At 44.4% G+C, this 17,771-nt stretch overlaps 8 protein-coding genes across 8 annotated transcripts; 5 read left to right on the top strand and 3 right to left on the bottom strand.

Annotated features, from left to right (window-relative positions):
• Window positions 1–215: 215 nt before the first annotated feature.
• On the top strand, window positions 216–2,418 carry K450DRAFT_260819 (uncharacterized protein). Its single transcript, XM_051592214.1, has 2 exons — window positions 216–1,786; window positions 1,847–2,418. Exons 1-2 carry the CDS (start codon window positions 328–330, stop codon window positions 2,176–2,178), a joined length of 1,791 nt encoding a protein of 596 aa, XP_051440647.1. The 5' UTR covers window positions 216–327; the 3' UTR covers window positions 2,179–2,418.
• Window positions 2,295–3,489, top strand: K450DRAFT_260813 (uncharacterized protein). Its single transcript, XM_051592213.1, has 4 exons — window positions 2,295–2,618; window positions 2,693–2,787; window positions 2,864–2,906; window positions 2,971–3,489. The coding sequence occupies exons 1-4, from the start codon at window positions 2,411–2,413 to the stop codon at window positions 3,315–3,317; spliced, it is 693 nt and encodes a 230-aa protein (XP_051440646.1). The 5' UTR covers window positions 2,295–2,410; the 3' UTR covers window positions 3,318–3,489.
• A 605-nt stretch (window positions 3,490–4,094) lies between these two features.
• K450DRAFT_161849 (uncharacterized protein) lies at window positions 4,095–4,931 on the top strand (the record flags this gene model as incomplete). The annotated part of the gene is made up of 1 exon (XM_051584025.1): window positions 4,095–4,931. A coding segment is annotated over one exon (837 nt), but the record flags the coding sequence as incomplete, so codon positions are not given.
• Window positions 4,932–7,255: 2,324 nt separating this feature from the next.
• On the top strand, window positions 7,256–9,511 carry K450DRAFT_260802 (uncharacterized protein). The gene is made up of 7 exons (XM_051592212.1): window positions 7,256–7,497; window positions 7,569–7,599; window positions 7,686–7,820; window positions 7,910–7,936; window positions 8,000–8,260; window positions 8,412–8,710; window positions 8,896–9,511. Exons 1-7 carry the CDS (start codon window positions 7,399–7,401, stop codon window positions 9,496–9,498), a joined length of 1,455 nt encoding a protein of 484 aa, XP_051440644.1. The 5' UTR covers window positions 7,256–7,398; the 3' UTR covers window positions 9,499–9,511.
• A 471-nt stretch (window positions 9,512–9,982) lies between these two features.
• On the bottom strand, window positions 9,983–12,958 carry K450DRAFT_260787 (uncharacterized protein). Its single transcript, XM_051592211.1, has 11 exons — window positions 12,737–12,958; window positions 12,476–12,673; window positions 12,272–12,381; window positions 12,039–12,211; window positions 11,904–11,972; window positions 11,686–11,834; window positions 11,342–11,628; window positions 11,132–11,273; window positions 10,874–11,070; window positions 10,603–10,804; window positions 9,983–10,521 (listed from the first exon to the last, which is right to left on the bottom strand). The coding sequence occupies exons 1-11, from the start codon at window positions 12,858–12,860 to the stop codon at window positions 10,151–10,153; spliced, it is 2,022 nt and encodes a 673-aa protein (XP_051440643.1). The 5' UTR covers window positions 12,861–12,958; the 3' UTR covers window positions 9,983–10,150.
• On the bottom strand, window positions 12,476–13,520 carry K450DRAFT_260783 (uncharacterized protein). The gene is made up of 2 exons (XM_051592210.1): window positions 12,737–13,520; window positions 12,476–12,673 (listed from the first exon to the last, which is right to left on the bottom strand). Exon 1 carries the CDS (start codon window positions 13,390–13,392, stop codon window positions 12,943–12,945), a length of 450 nt encoding a protein of 149 aa, XP_051440642.1. The 5' UTR covers window positions 13,393–13,520; the 3' UTR covers window positions 12,476–12,673; window positions 12,737–12,942.
• A 1,028-nt stretch (window positions 13,521–14,548) lies between these two features.
• K450DRAFT_260779 (uncharacterized protein) lies at window positions 14,549–15,277 on the top strand. The gene is made up of 4 exons (XM_051592209.1): window positions 14,549–14,611; window positions 14,710–14,722; window positions 14,792–14,979; window positions 15,040–15,277. Exons 1-4 carry the CDS (start codon window positions 14,571–14,573, stop codon window positions 15,197–15,199), a joined length of 402 nt encoding a protein of 133 aa, XP_051440641.1. The 5' UTR covers window positions 14,549–14,570; the 3' UTR covers window positions 15,200–15,277.
• A 28-nt stretch (window positions 15,278–15,305) lies between these two features.
• K450DRAFT_260775 (uncharacterized protein) lies at window positions 15,306–16,615 on the bottom strand. Its single transcript, XM_051592208.1, has 5 exons — window positions 16,418–16,615; window positions 16,193–16,351; window positions 15,886–16,127; window positions 15,694–15,793; window positions 15,306–15,661 (listed from the first exon to the last, which is right to left on the bottom strand). Exons 1-5 carry the CDS (start codon window positions 16,477–16,479, stop codon window positions 15,604–15,606), a joined length of 621 nt encoding a protein of 206 aa, XP_051440640.1. The 5' UTR covers window positions 16,480–16,615; the 3' UTR covers window positions 15,306–15,603.
• Window positions 16,616–17,771: the final 1,156 nt, after the last annotated feature.

The following is a 17,771-nucleotide window of genomic DNA, read 5'->3' as shown; positions in this document are numbered from 1 at the left end:
GGTGGCCACTGTGTATGGGCTAATGCTTCTCAACCTCTGGCCAAAACAATTTTCCCAAGTCTTTAAACAGCATAAAGCAATCCTTTCTTCCCTGCATAGATTGGCCGGAAACCCCACCTATCAAGCAAAAAAACACCAACAGCGCCGAGCTATTTTGTTTATACTTATCGCGAGAGCTACTTGAAAATTAAATTAACGAACATTGATTTTGATGACGCTTCTACAGATGTTTTCAAACGTTACACATAGTACTTCATATCTCAATAGACGTTGGGTCCCACCATAAAATATCCACAGACCCTAACTGTACTCATAGCCACTCTATTCATGCCTCACAGTAGCAAGCGAAATAGGAACCTTCCGCTTGAAATTGCACAGCAGATAGCGGAATTATTGACAGCTCGAGACTTAATAAATGCTGGTTCTTCCTGGAGCTTCTTTTACGCTTCATTCTCCAGCGAAAAAATATGGCAAACTGCTTATACCAAATTGTTGGACGGTTACCCTATTGATCAGTTCGTCATCACTGATGCTGTTCGAAATGTGAAAAGACTTAAGTTCATACAGTTCGATGCACTGGAGGATTCAAAGTTCTGCCATTTAGAGGATTGGGTGCAATCGTGGAAACAGCGCTGTGTGTTTGCGGTACACATTCTACATGTTCAAGGTCAAATGGTGTCAGTGGCCCGGCAAAAATCCGAAGAGTTCAAGCCTCCACGGTCAACACCACTATACGACAGCGCCTTCATCCAAAGCATAGAAGCAGAGGCTGGAGCTCCACTTCCTATCGACTTTGTTTTATACTTACTGAACTTTGCTCACCATTTGACGTGCGGCGTGGACAAAAATGTACCCAAAATGGGTCTTGCGTCTGGTTCCACGTTTACAGACGAGAGTAATTGGCGACGTGTTATTAAATTAACTCAATTCCGCAATAAACACGAAGCAGACCATGACTTCATTCAAGAGGAAAGACTAGAAGGTCTAAGCGAGGCCACCATTGACTTTCTAAATCACACAAAGATAGTGTGCTTTTCATTAACGGAACATCGGTATAATAATGGTCTAGAATACTTGAGCCTGCTGGTCAGCACCAAATCGGATCTGCAAGACCAACTACCTCCATTTGTAGATAAAGACACGCTACATGTCGACTTGCAAGCAATGGATAAGGGCATTGGTAAAGTGTTCACAGGTGGAATGTGGGCGACAGATACATTTCACTTTCGACCTCCTGATGATATGGATGATAGATATCAACTGTTTCCTACTGCTGAAAGCTTCACAGACTATTGGATCCAGTATATTGCAACAATAATAACCATCGGTAAATTGCCTTCATTGGATATGCCAGGCTACAATGACTTGATGACGGGTTTGCCAAGGTCGCCAGGGATACCGATGTCGGTCCTACTACCTCAAGGAAAAGGATGGAGCGTTGCGAACTATTTGCCAATATATTACAGTTGGGAAAGCCAATATCACTTTCCTTCCTTCAACGCGTACCTCGAAGATCAGTATTCGCGTCCAAGTGTGGGAGTTACTAAAGCATTTGACAACCCCGAAAACGTTCAATTCCCGCATATACCAATTGATATCACGAGTGGGTTTAATAAGAGGCACTGGAAGCCATATTGGCAGCACTTGATGTCACTGATCCGAATGGACTTGCCAGCTAGTTTTGTTCATCTTCAGAATGGAGAAATGCCAGAAGCGCTCGACATCAATTCTGCTATCTACCAAGTTCAACAACGCATGATAGATGATTGGATTAAATCAACTCCTTGTAAGTGCTGCTCTCAAAATTGACATGTTACTTGTCGAGGTAAATAACTGTTTATACTAGCGTCTGTAAAGGAGCATAGGCAGCCGAGCGACTTTGAGATGGAGCGTACTCGAAAGGCAACAAATGATTTGATGCCATTGATCAAATTAGTTCGTGAACGCCTTCCAATTGTACTTTACTATGAACCAGCTGAATATGGCATTTCTCAACTGCTCATGTATAAGTATCTTGTGGACCATTTGAGTAGCCTAGAACAGAAGATTTACAAGTACTCTGCTGAAGATCTTGTAATTGTTGAACACCGATTACGGCACCATCTATATTATTGGCGCCGAGATTGCAAAGGTCACAGTGACGCTGCAGGCCTGGAGATTGACTGGACTGAGGTATAGATGGAGAAAGATACTTGCAGGAAAGTCTTGCCTAAACATAACCACATCTGGTCCTTTTTTTTTTTATAATTGATCGCCCAAAAACAGGACAATAAAAAGAGAGTTGAACTCAAACATGTATTCATAAACTAGCGAGGTACTAATTGTCACCAGGTGAAACCCCTATGGCTTCTATAGTACCTGATGTTTGATGGCTGCCCTCTCTCTGACCCAGAATTACTGAGTCGATCACATGACGCGGATGCTTTTTTTTTTTTCCAAGCTTGCCAGAGCCTGGTGTATTCGGCTCCAACGTTTTATAACATACCAAGCGTCATCCCTTGCCATGTACAGATTGACCAAGATCCTCACGGCAACAACTGCAGTACGTCAGCTCAGGACACCTGTTGCCTGCCGCAATGTCCTTCGCCTTGCCCCGAACCGTGTGAATTCCATCCGAAGTGAGTTGGTCCGTTTCGACGTGGTGTGGCAAAAGTCTTAGATGAAATTATTAACTTGGGGGGGGGCTCATCAGATATTTCCTCCACTCGACCCATCTACAATAAAGCATTGGCTCAGGAACAACTTGATCTTGGAACCGAGTATCTGAATAAAGGATCCATTGATCTGGTAAGTTCCCGTGAACAAATGCAAACATCAAAAAAGCAAAGTTTGTTTTCGTTTGGCTCACACACTGTAACACCAGGCTATGGACAGCTACCATAAAAGCGTGCAGATTGCTCCAAGCGGTGAGATAAACAACAACAGGTTACCATTTATAATGGATATTCGCCACTGACGCTGAGTTTTTAGGCGCCGGCTTCTTCAATATAGGGATTTGTTATTTTCAAATGGGTAAACATAAAGACGCCATTCAAGCTTTCGAGAAATCACTGGAACTGCAGCCTCACAATGCGGATGCCCACACCAACATCGCCAATAGCTACCTTATGCTTAAAGACATCAAAAGTGCAGTAAAGCATCTTGAACAAGCTACCAATTTCAATCCAATGGATGGTGAAATCCAATACAACCTTGGGTGTGTGTATGAAGCACTGGGTGAAGTAGACAAAGCCAAACGACGTTTACAAATGGCCAGTGATGCAGGCATTGATATGGCCACCAAAAAGCTTCAACAGATAGAATCCAAACACAGATGAATAATAATAAAAAAAATGGACGCTTTCCGCCATGACGATAGAATTATTAACAAGGGCCGTTTCAGCATGGGTTTGTTGGAAGTATTAGTGAGCCAAAGGACTACTGAGATTTTGCCAGAACGGCTAAACTTGCGCAATCCCGTCGGGCCGGCTGATGGTTGGAGGAAAATGGCTAAATTGTGACAAAAACCAACGAATTTTATTTATTAATCTAAGTGGATGCGTCATTCCATTTCTTCCGACTGGAAATCTGGACTCGATGTGACGTTGACAAATTGGGGCGGAATGTGATTGGTGCTGGTGGAAGCCTCTGGAAAAAGCATGTTCAAATGGCGCAATTACTCATCTGTCGGTTTCTTTAAATACCACATCACTTGACCTGATTTCTTTTCCCTCGCATCTCTTTCTTTCTCTCCAGCTTGTTTATCTTATATCGTCTTTTGTCAACATGTCTAACTAAAGTGATTGTTCACGATCCCCCACCTTTACAACTTTTCATCTAAGAAAAGGATCTTCCTTCCAATTATCAAACCCAAAAGCAACTGCGTTTCAGAAAAACCCTTCGGATTTTCTACTCTATTACACATCTATCAATTATGATTGTAATCGATACACCTTCTATTATTTTATCAAGACCCGTTTCCTGGTCCGTCATTACATCCAGTAATCTCGCTACAGATTTCTCTACCATATAGTTCAATCCAAGAAAGAAAGTATCCAATGAACACACACCAAGTTGAACACCACGCAATTGACTGGAGCGACTTTGTCGCCTCCAAGTTAGATACCATCGTTGATGGTGAATTCCGCTTACTCGAAGAGCTAGGCCATGGCTCCTATGGCTGCCTATTCTTAGGCCAAAACATCCACTCCAGTGATTACGTCGCCGTCAAGGTTCTGACCAAAGTTGGTCTGGATGAGCAACAGCTTACCTTGCAACGATCTGAAATCGATATTCAATCAAGCCTTTCGCACCCAAACATAATCTCCCTCTACCGAACTTTTGAAGATGCTACTCATATTTACATCATCATGGAACTCTGTGATCAAGGCGATTTGTTTGACTACGTGGTTCGTGACGCTGAAATCAATCCAGTGCGCGATGCCAAGTTTGCTCGCAAAGCCTTTTCTGAAATTCTCGATGCTCTCCAGTACTTGCATGACCATCACATCTATCATCGTGATATCAAGTTGGAAAATATTCTCCTCAAGTTGACCAACGAAGACTCCCCTGAAGAACAATTGGTGACCAAGGTAGCTGATTTTGGCTTGGCCACCCGTGACCGTCTTTCCATGGAGTTTGGCTGCGGATCCACCACGTATCTTGCTCCTGAGCACTTTTTGGAAGACGATCAATCGGATGATGAATTGGAACAACCTTATGATTCTGCTGCGTCTGACATCTGGAGTCTAGGCGTCTTGTTTCTGGCTTTGGTCTATGGACGTAATCCATGGCAGGAGGCTTCCTCCTATGACGCTGTGTTTGCTGAATACATGCGCAACCCTGCCGTCCTCAAGGAGCTGTTCCCCATGTCGGATGATGCTTATGAGTTTGCCAAGTCTGCCCTTAGCCTTGACCCTAAGCGCCGCCCAGATATTGCTCAGCTCCGTCAGCAATTCGCCAAGGTCACTTGTTTCAGCACTCTGCCATCTGAAACTCCTATTGTTGTTTCAACTCCCGCCGTTCCCATCCCACGCAAGCAAGATTACAACGTGCACAGTTACGACTCTGGTATTTGTGTCTCCGGTTCTTGGTCTGATATGGCTGATGAAACTGATCACGTCGATTTCGATAACGATCCATTTGCCCACGACGCTACGTTTAAAATGGATGATAACGAAGATACCATGTTTGCTCATGAAGAAGAAGCTTGGTGGTTATAAATAGTTACATTTTTTGCACCTTTTTATTTAGACCCTTTAAAAAAATTATAGTTCTACACTGGTTGGAGAAGTGAAAAAGAATAAAATTCCCCTGCTCTATTTGCAGCTTAATGCTGGAAACAAATCAAAAACTTTCTTTTTGTGTGCCCAACTTTGATAAGCATATGTTGCCATAGCAAGGCGGCAATGTTTATCTTTCAGGTCCTTGTGATGCTTGTTTTGAAGGGAACCAACATGTATATTGATCTAACCTGAACGTGGTATGGCAACGTATGCTGACCATCGATAGATGGAGATGCTCTGATCTGATCTGACAAACAGCTGCGGTATCAGGTCTTGGTAGCGCAGACTTTCCGCAAACCGCCTGGATTGACGCATATCAGTCTGAGACCATCAAGTCCGCTCGATACGGGTTTCTCTGAACTAAAATGCTGTAGATCCGTCGCTGGAACATACGATAACGCATAGGTTTTTCTCACAATGCGAGCGTGCATAGCTCAATGTTGTGATAACCCCTTTGTCTCGCCCTGTTTCCTTATGGCCATATCATCGTGTGCATTTTTTGTTACGATATCAATGTAGATGGCTTTCACATTATGAACCAATCTGTCGTGAGACAGTCCTATTGTCTTACTGACGTGTCAAGTCCATTTGAAAATTCTCATTTAAGCTACCTGCATCCAATTCCTCGTGTACATCGCAGGGTGGCATTCTCACATTGGGCGGCGCCATACCAGCTAAATGCCAAAGAGCTGAGGTGTGCTGTTCATTGTGTATCCAGGGTCCATTGATGAACTGCCCTGGGCCAACTGGCGCTAAATAGTATGAAGGTTTACTAAAGGTGCAATGGATACAAATATTATATTTTTACCGGGTTGCTCATTATACTGCATTGAGGACGCCTCGTAGTAGGCTTACATGCGAGTTCTGTCAAGTTAACATTTCCCAATTTTATTTTTTTAACCATCGACTATACTTGGCCATGCCTACCATTAAGCTCCATACTTTGCGTCAAAGAGTGTTTACAAGACAATGAACCTTGCGATACAAAAAAAAAAAAGAAAAAAATGCGAATTATCGTGTTCAATACTGTGTATCGGACGCGTGGTGATTAGCATCTACTTTTTCTGCGATAATGCTCTAGTCTCATGCGTAAATACTATTAAGGGACGCAGCACCCTGCATGACCATGTTCAACATGCCGATTCATATCTCTTCATAAAGATCAGCATGAGCCAACTCAGCTTGATGTTCATACCTAACATTTTCAGCGCTGATCAAATGAGTTGATCTCAGCTTGTCAGAAAAATAATCGGGTCGGCCTTCCATTTTTTGGCAACCTTGCCGCAGTCAAAAATTCAACCACTTTGCCATCGGTTTTTGGGACGTCCATTGTCCACTTGGCCGTCCTCTTACCCACACTGATGAGTCAGCTTTCAGCCAATGGTGCATTTTATATCAACCTTTCGTGATTCTGTGACATAATAGAAGATGGCTGCAAAATCAACTCACTCTTGGCGTCGTCGCGCATTGACCATAGTGCGTAACTTTAAGTGGCCATAGCTTTCTTAGCAAAGTAGATGTGGTACTGAGAAAGTGGGTGGTGGCATTGTTTGCTAATTCCGTACGGCATGCTGATCAAAACATAGAGTATCACGATATCGGGGTTCTTGACTTTGAATAAACAATACAATCCCATTTGATGCAGTCTATTCGAAATAAAGCATCACGCGTGAAATGTCTAGATACGGTTGTAGAGCTAAAAACGACATGTCGCTGCTGCCCATCGACATATCGTGAACACACTCTGCTGAACATCAAGACTGTCAATGTGAAAAATCCTCACCGACCTCGTATTGGCCCTTATGAGTCATTCTCGGTATACCTGCAATGACGTAGTTTAGGTGGTTGAAGGCTCTCTTTGTCCAGGTTGACAGGACGGTGGTAAAAATTTTCTTGAGCGGCAACGGCCACCGAATACCGGAGCTTCCAACCCACCCAAAAACTTTCTTTTGCACGTCTCAGTTTATTTTTTATTTTTTTTTTTATGTAAAAGACGATTTATTCTTTCCCCTCTTTCCATTAATTTCTCTGCGACTTGTACCCACTGTGCAATCACCTCCATCGGATCTGATATCTCACTGTCATTGTAATTTAACCTTCATAATTGGACCTTTTTCATTCATAATACCCCATCATGTTTTCTACGGGAGAACGTAAAAAGCCGGTCCTGCTATGGATTCGTGGCTCAAAGGTGTTTGTCCTAGCCACGGTTGGAATTGGTCTTTTCGTCGATGCAAGTATTGGCCCCTTCGACTTCATTGTTGTTGTTTTCCCCCCAATGCTAATTTTTCATTTCCTATGCAGATGGTAGTATACGGCATCATTGTTCCTATCAGTAAGCAACGATACAATTCAAAGCAGCACATGGCAAGCGACTTGTATTCACCCATTCCTCCCTCTCTTCATTTTCACCATTGCTAGTTCCATTCATTATTCTTTCCATTGACATGGGAAACTCGCCCGAAGATGTCGATCCCAATGCCACTCCCGGTGAAAATGCGCAAGTGTCGCAACAAACCGGTGTGTTGCTGGCGCTGTTTGCTGCCGGTATCCTTGGTAAGTGTTGGTCAAACTGGCTTCAGCAGAATGGGTGGGCCATGTGCCAAATGGGGACCAACTGTACTAATTTGGCTATCGCTCCACAGTCGGATCTCCGCTTTTTGGATATCTTGGTAAGGAACAGCAGCGTTTGTCCCGTATGGTTACAAAATTTTACTAACAAATCCATTTCATAGGTGATAAAATGCAGAGACGTCAAGGTGCCATGTTGCTTGGCATTCTCGGTTTGATTGGATCCACCCTCTTGTTCATGTTTAGCCGCCATTATTATGAACTGCTCATTGCTCGGTTCCTTCAAGGATTCTCTGATTCGTGTGTGTGGATCTTGTGTCTTTGCCTGGTGGCAGATACATTTCCCAAAGGCGAATTGGGCCTGCAGATGGGCAAAGTCATGGTCTGCTACTCTATTGGCATGACCAGTGGACCCCCTATAGGAGGTACGTGGTGGCAACGGACATAAACATTGGCAGGCAATGAATCATGTTTTGACTGGATTTTCATTTTATTTTTAACAGGAGGCACGTAGTGTATACATAGCATCTCACATTTGACCGTCTTGATAGACTAACCCTCTTTTCCATCCATCAGCCTTATACCATCAACTCGGATTCAAAGCACCATTTATCTTTTGCATCATCCTTGCCGCCATTGATTTTATCATGCGATTGTTGATTGTTGAGCGACGACGTAACCCCAAAGAATGGTTTGAGGACATGGACAGAGCGGCTGAAGCCAACAAAAAGCAAGCTTTGCCCACACCGGACGAGAAATCAGTGGTCGATAGTGCCCACGTACCAGCTAATACCATTGTAGAAGACGACCCTGCCGTCATCGAGGAGGCACCCACTGCCGTGTCCGTATCGCCTGAAGCTGCCATTGACAACAAGGTGTCTATCCTGAAACTCCTTTCTTATAGTAGAATGTGGGGTGCGCTGTCTTTGACCTTTGCTAGTGCCATTGTGCTTGGCTCCATCGAGGTAAGGCGCCGCCCAATCCTCATTGAACCATCAAGTTGTAGCTCCCACTGACCCACCCACCGTTCTACATCATTCTTTCTACTATTTCTTTTTAGCCCACTTTGACATTGCGGTTGTCAGATGAATGGAAATACAATACATCACAGATTGGTGTGGTATTTTTGGCTCAAGTCCTTCCTGGCTTTGTCTCTGGGCCTCTGGCTGGTCATCTTTCCGACAAGTATGGTGCTAAAATTGTCATGCTCCCGTCCCTTACCATCACGGCGGCTATGTGCATGATTCTTGGCATTCCAAGCCAATCAACCACCATTGCGCCGTTGATTGTGATTTTGGTGTTGGAAGGATTCTTCGGTTCAGCCGTACTGTCGCCTATTTTGTCTGAAATTGCCGCGGTGGTTGCTCTGGAGAACAAGGAGGACGGCGAATCCGATGGATTTGCAAAGTCGTATGCTGTTTTCAACATCGCCTTTGCTGGCGGTATGCTTGTTGGCCCCCTCATGGGCGGTTACATCTACTCTTCTATTGGGTTCTTCTGGCTCAATATCATTTTGGGTTTCATCATGGTGGTTTGCATCCCCATTGTTTGGTTCTGGGTCGGGGTCAAGGGAAAGCTCATTCAACGCCCATCTACCGAGCCTACGCTGGATGAATCATCGTCGCCTGTACCAGAGGAGAAACCGACGGTTCTGACATCTTGATCACTTTTGTACCCTCTTTCCCGCCTTCAAGTCTCAGCTGGCACGCGACTCGGATGGTGCTGTAGACTTATATAAATCCTAGCATAATGCCAACATGGCCCCTGCACGCAAATAAAACTTAAATACCCCCTCCACCCATTGGATCGTAGGGTATGGAATTCGTCGCTCCAGGGTGGTGTAAATAAATGTTTGGCATAAGGAGTAGGCATGGGCAGCATTTAACCATATAGCCATCAGAGTCGATCGCGAGGTTTCTGGCGTGGTCGTACACGCAGGGGATCCGACTTAAGGGTGCGCTAAAAGGAGGTGCTTCCATGGAAACAAGTGTTACAAGCAGACACACATAGGGTTTAAGCAGGTGAGAAATGAATCTATTGTTGTCCAAGAAAAGACCAAAATGTACAAACTAAATGAGTTGACGAAAAAGAGAGGGAGAGAGGGTCATTATTACAAGCTATCACAGGACAGATGGAGAAAGGTGGTGGTTGGAAAAAAGGAATTAATACACATGAGAATAAATAAAAGAGAGAGGAAAAATGTTCAGACTGTAACAAGAGGTTGGCAAATGATATCTTTCATACAAGCAGATGATCTCTTTTTTTTTTTTTTGGGAGTGTTCATTCCTTCTGGAAGGAGCGTCTAGAGTCTCCATTTACTGAAGGCAGCATGCACAGAGTGGCGAGGGAGATTCAGTAGTTTGCCAGTCGACTTCTCGTTTATGCTTGCTAAACATATCCGTCAGACTTCGAACAGAAGATTTGGGTTTCAACACAGGATCGTCTTGAATATGGAATGACTGGATGCCATATTGACTGGTCATGGCTATGGCGGCCGAAGACGACCTTCGTGATTCCATGGAATGAATAACCTCTACAGCTTGAGCATGGCATGATTTTGCTTCTTCCACCATGCTAGTATGGATAGTCTGCATCGATGTTCGAACATCTTCCATGCCAGGTTGTGACTTGCGCTGTTCCCATTGTTGCAGGTTTTCCTGAATGGCATCTACCGTGAATGAAAAGCCTACAAGACGTCAAGGTTATTACAGAGAATTAAAAAGACAAAAGTCAGTGTCGCCTTTACATTCCAAAAAGATGAAATTACCTGGGATGATACTATCCACTACTTCAAATAACGGTAGCGCAACATGCTTGATGAAACCGATTTGAACATCTTCTTGTGATAATTTACCACGGTCGTTAATAGGCATAACAGGCAGGCCCAATTCTCGTTCAAGATCGCCTTGGCTGGAGAATTCGTCCACCAGTACCTCTGCCCAACGCAATCCATGTTTGAAAGGTCGTGACTGAACAGAACCCAAACGGTAAGTAAGCTTTGGATGGACTGATATGTCATGGCTGTTTGCTAAACTTACCACATTGCCAATATCGGCACATTTAATGATGGCACTGAACAGAAGCATTCTCTCCTGGTCGCACGTCTTTTCATCACTTAGGTCAATGGGACCATTTTCTTTCAGCCTATCCGCCTGATCTCTAAACTTGGCCACGTAGTCATTGTGTAATCCCATGTCTGTGGCCAAGATGACATTGACAATACACTTCCTAAAGTCTGCACAAAGCCATTTAGGATCAATATTACCATAAAGAAAAACGGCTTTCGGCCTACTCACCGGTATATGCAGCCGACCTTGGACCCCCCAATATTTGGTCAACACCGTGCTTTTTCAAAATGTGAAAAAATGCCATAGTGTGAAAACTTTCCAAAACCGACCGATCGTTGTAGAGTAGTGCTAATGGGGTTCCAATATTGATCTAATTGGAAAAAAAAAAAATGGTAAGCATTTTGATGCCATTGCGCTCCATGGGCTGGCTAGTCTTACCAAAAACATATTGTTCACTCCAGGATGACCAACGTCATGTCCAATACTGGCCATCAGTAAAGCAAAGATGTCGCATGGTCGTATGATGTCACGAACCGGGAGTTGAGAGACGCAGGCTGGTCTCGATCGTGCACGAGCGGCAGAAGGATAAAGAGGCTCTAAAACGCCGATTTGACACAAATAATAATAGGTGGTTTGTAACACGTCCACAGCATGAGAAAAGTTGTGATATGGGTTCGTATCGTGATAGGACTTGTAAATATCAAGGATTAACTCGTACAGGTTCTCTGAGTGAAAAAGTCAACACACTGTGTGATGGGCTGGCTGTAACACAATAAGCGTACCTTTTGTAATTTTATAGGAGGACAATTCTGGAAGTGCCAGCACTTGCTCAAAAATGAGACAGACGCATTCAATGAGATCATTAACGTCCAACTCAAAAGGTGAAAAGTCTCCACTGGATAGCATGGCCTTTAGAATTTCTTCGCGGCCACTATGAAAACAAAAATGTAAAGAGGTTAGTTGGGTACTGAAAAAAAAAGGAATGGGGACGTAGGCATACCTTGCAATTTTCGAAACAGCCAAATGGACCGATCGCGGAGTGTAATAGGTCATAAACATATGTGTGAAGCTGAGGGATGGCACGTTAGCATTTTAAAACGTGCAATGGAGCCACAATGCAAAACATAAAGCATACCGGGAATCTTTGATAAATATCTCTCGGAGTCGATGCTGCTGTAAACCATTCCACAATAGGTCTGTAGGCATGTCCAGGTTATCGTTCATTGGGTCATGAACGGTTTGAGATCCAGAACTGGAGTCACTGACAGCATGGGTATCGCACCCATCCACTTGATATCGATGAAGATTCTGTAAAACGTGCGTTAGGGATGGCCCAGAAAAAAAATCAAGGAGAAGCCGAGGACTTACTAGGAACATGGTCTTCAGCACATCTTTGCGAAGAGGTTTTAATATATAATCTGCAGCACCTTCATTGATGCATTGAAGCATGAGTTTGGCAGAGTCGTTGGTCGAGCATACTAACCAAAGGGAAAAATGTGACAGCATCAGTTACCATGCATTATTTTTGCGGGGGGGGGGAGAATGGAAAAAAAATTTGTGTATTTATCTTACCGACAGGAGCAACATCATGCAGCGTTCCAGCTTTAAGTTCCTTGACCACATCTTGCAGTAAACTAATAGAAGGATGAACCAGCTGATTGGCATGAGGACAAGTGTCGAGATCAATTAGGAGTATCGTGGGCATGTAATTTTTCTGTAAGCGCTCGCGAATGCCGGCCAGGGCTGCATGTCCATGATTTTCAATTACAACTGCAGGAAAAAGAACTAAGTATCTGCATGCATTGGGTCAAGTTTACAAGAAAAAGAGCTTACCTTGAGAAAATACTTGGTGCAATATGGGTTGGTCACTGTGATAGGTTGTGGTGGGTGCGGCTTGCACACATCGAGGACAGTCGCAGCCATTGATCACTACAACTGAGCATTGGACTGGATCCATATATACAGACAATTGAGAGGGAAGTAGTTTTTTTTAAAAAAAAAATGGACGGAGGTCTGCACAAGCTGATATCTTTAGACTCTTAATTCAAGGCTAACGGTGCGATATGCTCATGTATAAATCCAAGCTGACGGATGGGGTTTGCTGTGTTTCGCGAGGGGAATCTCCAGATGAAGGATGTCAGAGATGAAGGAAATTCAGATGAGAGAAGAAAAAGAAGAAGGAAAAAAAAAGAGAAAGAGAGAAGAGGAAAAAAAAAGAAAAGAGAATAAGGAGAGTCCACAAGCCTTAACCGGTCCGCATACAGATTGGATTGGACCCACGTCTCCCCTCCCATATTTAGCGGGTGCGGGTAGAAGAAGCGTGCCTGCTCGGTTGGTCCATTTGATGCAACCCTCGTGTGCCTTGCTCGACATTGCAGCCAACGTCTGTTCATAACCTTCACGTTGGGAAAAAACCAATCGCCTTTTGAGTTTGGTATAGAGTTGGCTTGTATGACAACAACCCCACCAAACCGAATCCGTTCTCTCATTTCTCCTTCCAGTCCACTTCACCCTCGGTTGCTATCACCTATGTTTCTAACAACAACGCTTTTTCAGCATCTACTTTTCTAACGGTGGGTTGTATAGTACATCATGTCTCTCTGGCCCTTGATAGACGTAGCCGCCACGTGATTTAGCGACTATGCATGGCCCAATCACCACGCTAGCCTCTGTTACACTAGGTGAGTCCCGCGAATTACCGGCCGGGACCAGCCAAGGGCTTGAGGATCCCATGGCCCATAGCTTCCAACTGGATGTCACTCGCTTCGCGTGATGGCTTAGAGAGGATTTCAGCGAAATCAACCAGGTTGTTTTTGTATTCCTTGGACTAATTTATGAAGCGAGTGTCCCTGACAAAATATTATCCCGCGCCCACCAAGGTTCACACGCGGCACCACACGTGAGCCAGGAAAAAAAAAAATAACAGACCGCCAGAACATCTGTAATATTAAATCTGGTGTGTGTCCCATTGAAAAGGAAGAAAAGCGTGGGTCCAGCCAGTGTGTGTGCTTACCTACGCATCCAGCCAGTTATATTAGCATCGGAAAATCAAGATATGTCATTCCACCTAAAAACCACGTTTCTATGACCCCACAATGCCACGCTCGGGTTTAACCGAGTTCCAAGACAGCCACGTTCATGGCAAAACTCACCAAATCATTCCTTGCTGCTGCCGACTGTTCGCCTCTTCTTGTCAGCTGCTTTACACAACTGACCTTGACGTAACTAGACCGGACCCTTGCGGTACTGTGAGACCTATTCGTACAACCTCATAATATTTCCTCCGCCGGTGTTCCCAGAGCCTGTATTCTTAGCTCAAACCAAATATTTGGCCCATTGCAGTGAAACGCTGTTTTGTAAAATTTCCTTCGTGTGGTCTGATCGAAACCTCGTTTTAGGAGGCCACAGACCTTTGTAACCACAGTACAGAACATGACTTGTTCCTTTTTGAGGTGGGGTTACCCATGGCCCTGTGTGAATAAAAGGCTGTGTGAGATGGAAAGGATGGTTCGGATAGTTTTTAGGGTGTCAGTACGAGAGAGTGAATTCAGGCAACAGTGAAAGGCCATGAGAGGAACGGTGGCTTAGCAGGGCTCACTGCAACAACCAGTCTTAACTGAGTTCGTTACCAGCTTTTTTTTTTTTTTTTTTAATTAACCTTTATACCATGTCTGATTACGACGACGACGTTGCCAACGACGATATCGGGTAAGGACCATGTGAATAGAGTATACATATATATGTTTATACATCCCTCTAACTCGTCTTGCCCTTTTCTTTAATGTCATTTTAACCCTCCTAATTAGATACGAGCCCAATGTAGGTGTTCTGGCGTATGGGCATGATCTAACCCTTTCATTCAACTGTAACTGACATCTTCTCCCACAGGATGACTACGAAACTACCTTTGAGGAAACTGAGACTGGATTAGAGGAAACTCGCGTCGATGTTCTAGATGACCTTATGGCTGGTAATGAGACCGCTGATTTGACGGAATCAAAGGAGAGAGTCACCACACCCTATATGACAAAGTATGAGCGAGCACGAGTGCTAGGAACGAGAGCCTTGCAAATCAGGTACATGTCGGCAAACCATGATTCTTAGCTCTATTCCAAATACTAAACCCCGTCTTATAGTCTTAATGCCCCCGTCATGATCGAGCTTAACGGTGAATCAGACCCTTTGGTCATTGCAATGAAGGAGCTTAGAGAGAAGAAAATTCCTTTGATTGTCAGACGTTTCTTGCCCGATAACAGCTACGAAGACTGGCATGTCAAGGATTTGATCGTTGAATAGACATCTCCCCTAAACTTACATTTCCCTATTACGTCCTCGTTTATTCTACATGTCTAAGAGCTGTATATAAAAAAAATTATCATGTTTTTGCATCCTCATTCTTTTTTTTTTTTTTTTCCAAATCTTATTATTATCTACATTGACAAAGTAAACCTCTCAATTTTGGTATAAATATATACTACCGTCGCCGTGGAGGAGAACGGCTGCGACTATCTCGACGATATCTTCTATAGCGATCAGGACTACGACTACGTGTTCTGGAACGGTAACGATCACGAGATGGGGACCGACGTCGGTAGCGGTCACGACTATCGTCTCTTCGACGCTCTTGGGGAGGAGAGTACCGACTGGGTCGCTCTCGTCTTTCAGACTTGTCGACTGCTGTGGACGGTTTAGCATCTTGATCACGCTGTATGTCTTCCATTGGATCTTCTTTGTGAGCTGGTCGATCTCTTTTCTTGTCTTCCTTCTTTGCCTTTTTCTTTGATTTCGACTCCTTCTTCTTTCTCTTCTTTTCCTTTTTCCGCAGATAGGCAGCCATCGGATCCTCTTCATCGATACCATCGTCTTCCGATTCATCCGAGCTTGAAGCATCTGATATAGCGGGGAGGAGATTTAGTAAGATGTTTCGGTAAAGCCTGCGACGAGGATAACATTCCACTCAGTCTAAACCTAGCCATTCTTACCTAATAGTGGTGGTGCAGCATTCAGACTAGGTTCATCAGGCAAATTGCCTTCTTCATCCTTCTTGGGTTTAGGCTTTTGGGCATGGTCCACTCGCAGTACTCGTCCAAGGACTTTAGACCCATTGAGATTGTCGACCGCTAGTACGGTACTACGCTGATCCTCATATTGTAAGAATGCAAAGCCTCGGGTTTTACCAGTTTGTTTATCTCGAGGCATATCGAGATTCATCACTTCGCCAAACCTAGTGAACAAAGAGGTGAATAACAGAGAATCGTAGTCTCGACTAGAAAAAGTATTTACACTCACTGCGAGAATATGCAAATGACGTCGCCTTCAGTGAGATCGTAGGCTAATCCACCCACAAAGACATACGCACTGTCTTTGTATTGAGCATGCCACGAGCTGGATTCTGAATAACCGCGATCAGCTTCTCGTTCATTGATCCTTTGAATCTCCTTTACAACGCTGGGTAGCAAAAGGAGTTAATACTATAGGACATAAAGGGGGATTCAATAGGCAGTGTAGACTTACTTCATTCTGATCCAGCAGTGAATGGAAGGCACAGTCTGGCGAGCCCAGTAAAAATAATTCATCACGTGGGCGTAAAGGCTCAGGAGACGTTGAAGGTCCGATGTGATCTGCTCAAACAAACATGCCAGCTAGGGGTGCTAGGAGCCATTGGTTTTCCTAACGGTGTCGTGGTTCGGGAGCTGCAGGGCAATACTGCAGGAGACCGCCCCCGTGTTACAGCCCACGGTACTAACCATGGTTACGCTATAGTGCCGTTGTAACCGGTCTTTCCATCACTTCTTTATACTTTTCTCTGCTTCGTAACTTGACGTGTTTGTTTCATGTATTAAGCAAGTCATTCACGGAATATCCGTTCACCCCGGGGCGCATGATCCAAAACGATAAAACCTACATTATTGACACAAAATTGCCTGTAGTGGCTTGGGAGGGCAAGCCTTTTTTGTAAAGAAGACGAAGGCATGTACGAGCATACCCTTGTCAAAGGTTTCAGATGTTCCGTCCTGTTTTGCGTTCACTTGATATCTTTGGAAAAAGCGGACATCGTTAGCGAAAAAAAAAAAAAAAAAGGTTCCCATATCATCTTTGTGTATCACAGCGTGGTAGTTTCTTGAGTTGCACCCATCTGAGATCAGTCAAGCGCGAACCCTAAAGATTCATCCGCTGGACAATATATGTATTTTGCTTCATAGCGGCAACCTACCATGCTAAAGAGCCAGTGCTTTATTCCAATTTCAACGACTGTCATATGATTTTTCATGCAACCCTGGGAACGTCTTCTTCAACCCTGGGCAGCCATTGGACAAAATTCCATTGTATCACGAGACGAGCCACAATGGCGCCACGATCGCCTCAACCGCTGACTCCGATGGGTGTGGCGGTTTGTCTTACGCACATTACAGTAAGTTTTTTTTTTTATTGTTATGATTTTCGGGCGCAGTCTTCTGTAAAAAGCGCCGCAGGATGATGCAAAAAGGAGTTTGGAAGGGATGCTATAAATGTCCACGGGCTCCTTTGAACGGTAAGCTTTCATGAAGCTACTCTTCGTTATCACCCTGCTTCTGGCCACGACCCAGGCTCTCAACCCACTCTCTGTGCTCTCCGGTGCTGAACACGCCGAGTCGATCGCCGTGGATGAAGGCTACAAAGCAGCCAAGGCGTTAGGAAAACTTACCGATGGCCAAGCAAAGCGGGACGTGTCGTAGCTAAAAATGGCTCACCTGTGTCACGTAGACTTGAACTTAAACAGGCTAGCTCCGAAAGAAGGTCTTGGGGGCCATGGTATCATCCACGAGACCAGCAGCGATTGACTTGTTGGAAGGCTAGAGGCAAAGGAAGGTCAATAGCCGATAGCTCA

The sequence above is a fragment of the Umbelopsis ramanniana genome, assembly GCF_025399195.1.
Source record: "Umbelopsis ramanniana AG unplaced genomic scaffold K450scaffold_83, whole genome shotgun sequence".
Classification (NCBI taxonomy): Eukaryota; Fungi; Mucoromycota; class Umbelopsidomycetes; order Umbelopsidales; family Umbelopsidaceae; genus Umbelopsis; species Umbelopsis ramanniana.
The sequence above is the reverse complement of the archived record's forward strand: the minus strand, read 5'-3'. Positions and strand labels throughout refer to the sequence as shown.

What these genes read in the sequence shown, in the direction of transcription:
- K450DRAFT_260819 (XM_051592214.1), top strand. Translation starts at nt 328, where the DNA reads ATGCCTCACAGTAGCAAGCGAAATAGGAACCTTCCGCTTGAAATTGCA. An exon ending in TTGGATTAAATCAACTCCTT is followed by an intron (nt 1,787 to 1,846) that starts GTAAGTGCTGCT and finishes TGTTTATACTAG; the next exon opens with CGTCTGTAAAGGAGCATAGG.
- K450DRAFT_260813 (XM_051592213.1), top strand. Translation starts at nt 2,411, where the DNA reads ATGACGCGGATGCTTTTTTTTTTTTCCAAGCTTGCCAGAGCCTGGTGT. An exon ending in ATAAAGGATCCATTGATCTG is followed by an intron (nt 2,788 to 2,863) that starts GTAAGTTCCCGT and finishes CTGTAACACCAG; the next exon opens with GCTATGGACAGCTACCATAA. An exon ending in CGTGCAGATTGCTCCAAGCG is followed by an intron (nt 2,907 to 2,970) that starts GTGAGATAAACA and finishes CTGAGTTTTTAG; the next exon opens with GCGCCGGCTTCTTCAATATA.
- K450DRAFT_260802 (XM_051592212.1), top strand. Translation starts at nt 7,399, where the DNA reads ATGTTTTCTACGGGAGAACGTAAAAAGCCGGTCCTGCTATGGATTCGT. An exon ending in CGGCATCATTGTTCCTATCA is followed by an intron (nt 7,600 to 7,685) that starts GTAAGCAACGAT and finishes CACCATTGCTAG; the next exon opens with TTCCATTCATTATTCTTTCC. An exon ending in CAGTGGACCCCCTATAGGAG is followed by an intron (nt 8,261 to 8,411) that starts GTACGTGGTGGC and finishes TCCATCCATCAG; the next exon opens with CCTTATACCATCAACTCGGA.
- K450DRAFT_260787 (XM_051592211.1), bottom strand. Translation starts at nt 12,860, where the DNA reads ATGGATCCAGTCCAATGCTCAGTTGTAGTGATCAATGGCTGCGACTGT. An exon ending in CTCCTATAAAATTACAAAAG is followed by an intron (nt 11,629 to 11,685) that starts GTACGCTTATTG and finishes TTTTTCACTCAG; the next exon opens with AGAACCTGTACGAGTTAATC. An exon ending in AAGGTCGGCTGCATATACCG is followed by an intron (nt 11,071 to 11,131) that starts GTGAGTAGGCCG and finishes GGCTTTGTGCAG; the next exon opens with ACTTTAGGAAGTGTATTGTC.
- K450DRAFT_260783 (XM_051592210.1), bottom strand. Translation starts at nt 13,392, where the DNA reads ATGAGAGAACGGATTCGGTTTGGTGGGGTTGTTGTCATACAAGCCAAC.
- K450DRAFT_260779 (XM_051592209.1), top strand. Translation starts at nt 14,571, where the DNA reads ATGTCTGATTACGACGACGACGTTGCCAACGACGATATCGG. An exon ending in ACGAGAGCCTTGCAAATCAG is followed by an intron (nt 14,980 to 15,039) that starts GTACATGTCGGC and finishes CCCGTCTTATAG; the next exon opens with TCTTAATGCCCCCGTCATGA.
- K450DRAFT_260775 (XM_051592208.1), bottom strand. Translation starts at nt 16,479, where the DNA reads ATGAATTATTTTTACTGGGCTCGCCAGACTGTGCCTTCCATTCACTGC. An exon ending in TGCTGCACCACCACTATTAG is followed by an intron (nt 15,794 to 15,885) that starts GTAAGAATGGCT and finishes CCGCTATATCAG; the next exon opens with ATGCTTCAAGCTCGGATGAA. An exon ending in AAGAAGAGAAAGAAGAAGGA is followed by an intron (nt 15,662 to 15,693) that starts GTCGAAATCAAA and finishes CAAAGAAGGAAG; the next exon opens with ACAAGAAAAGAGATCGACCA.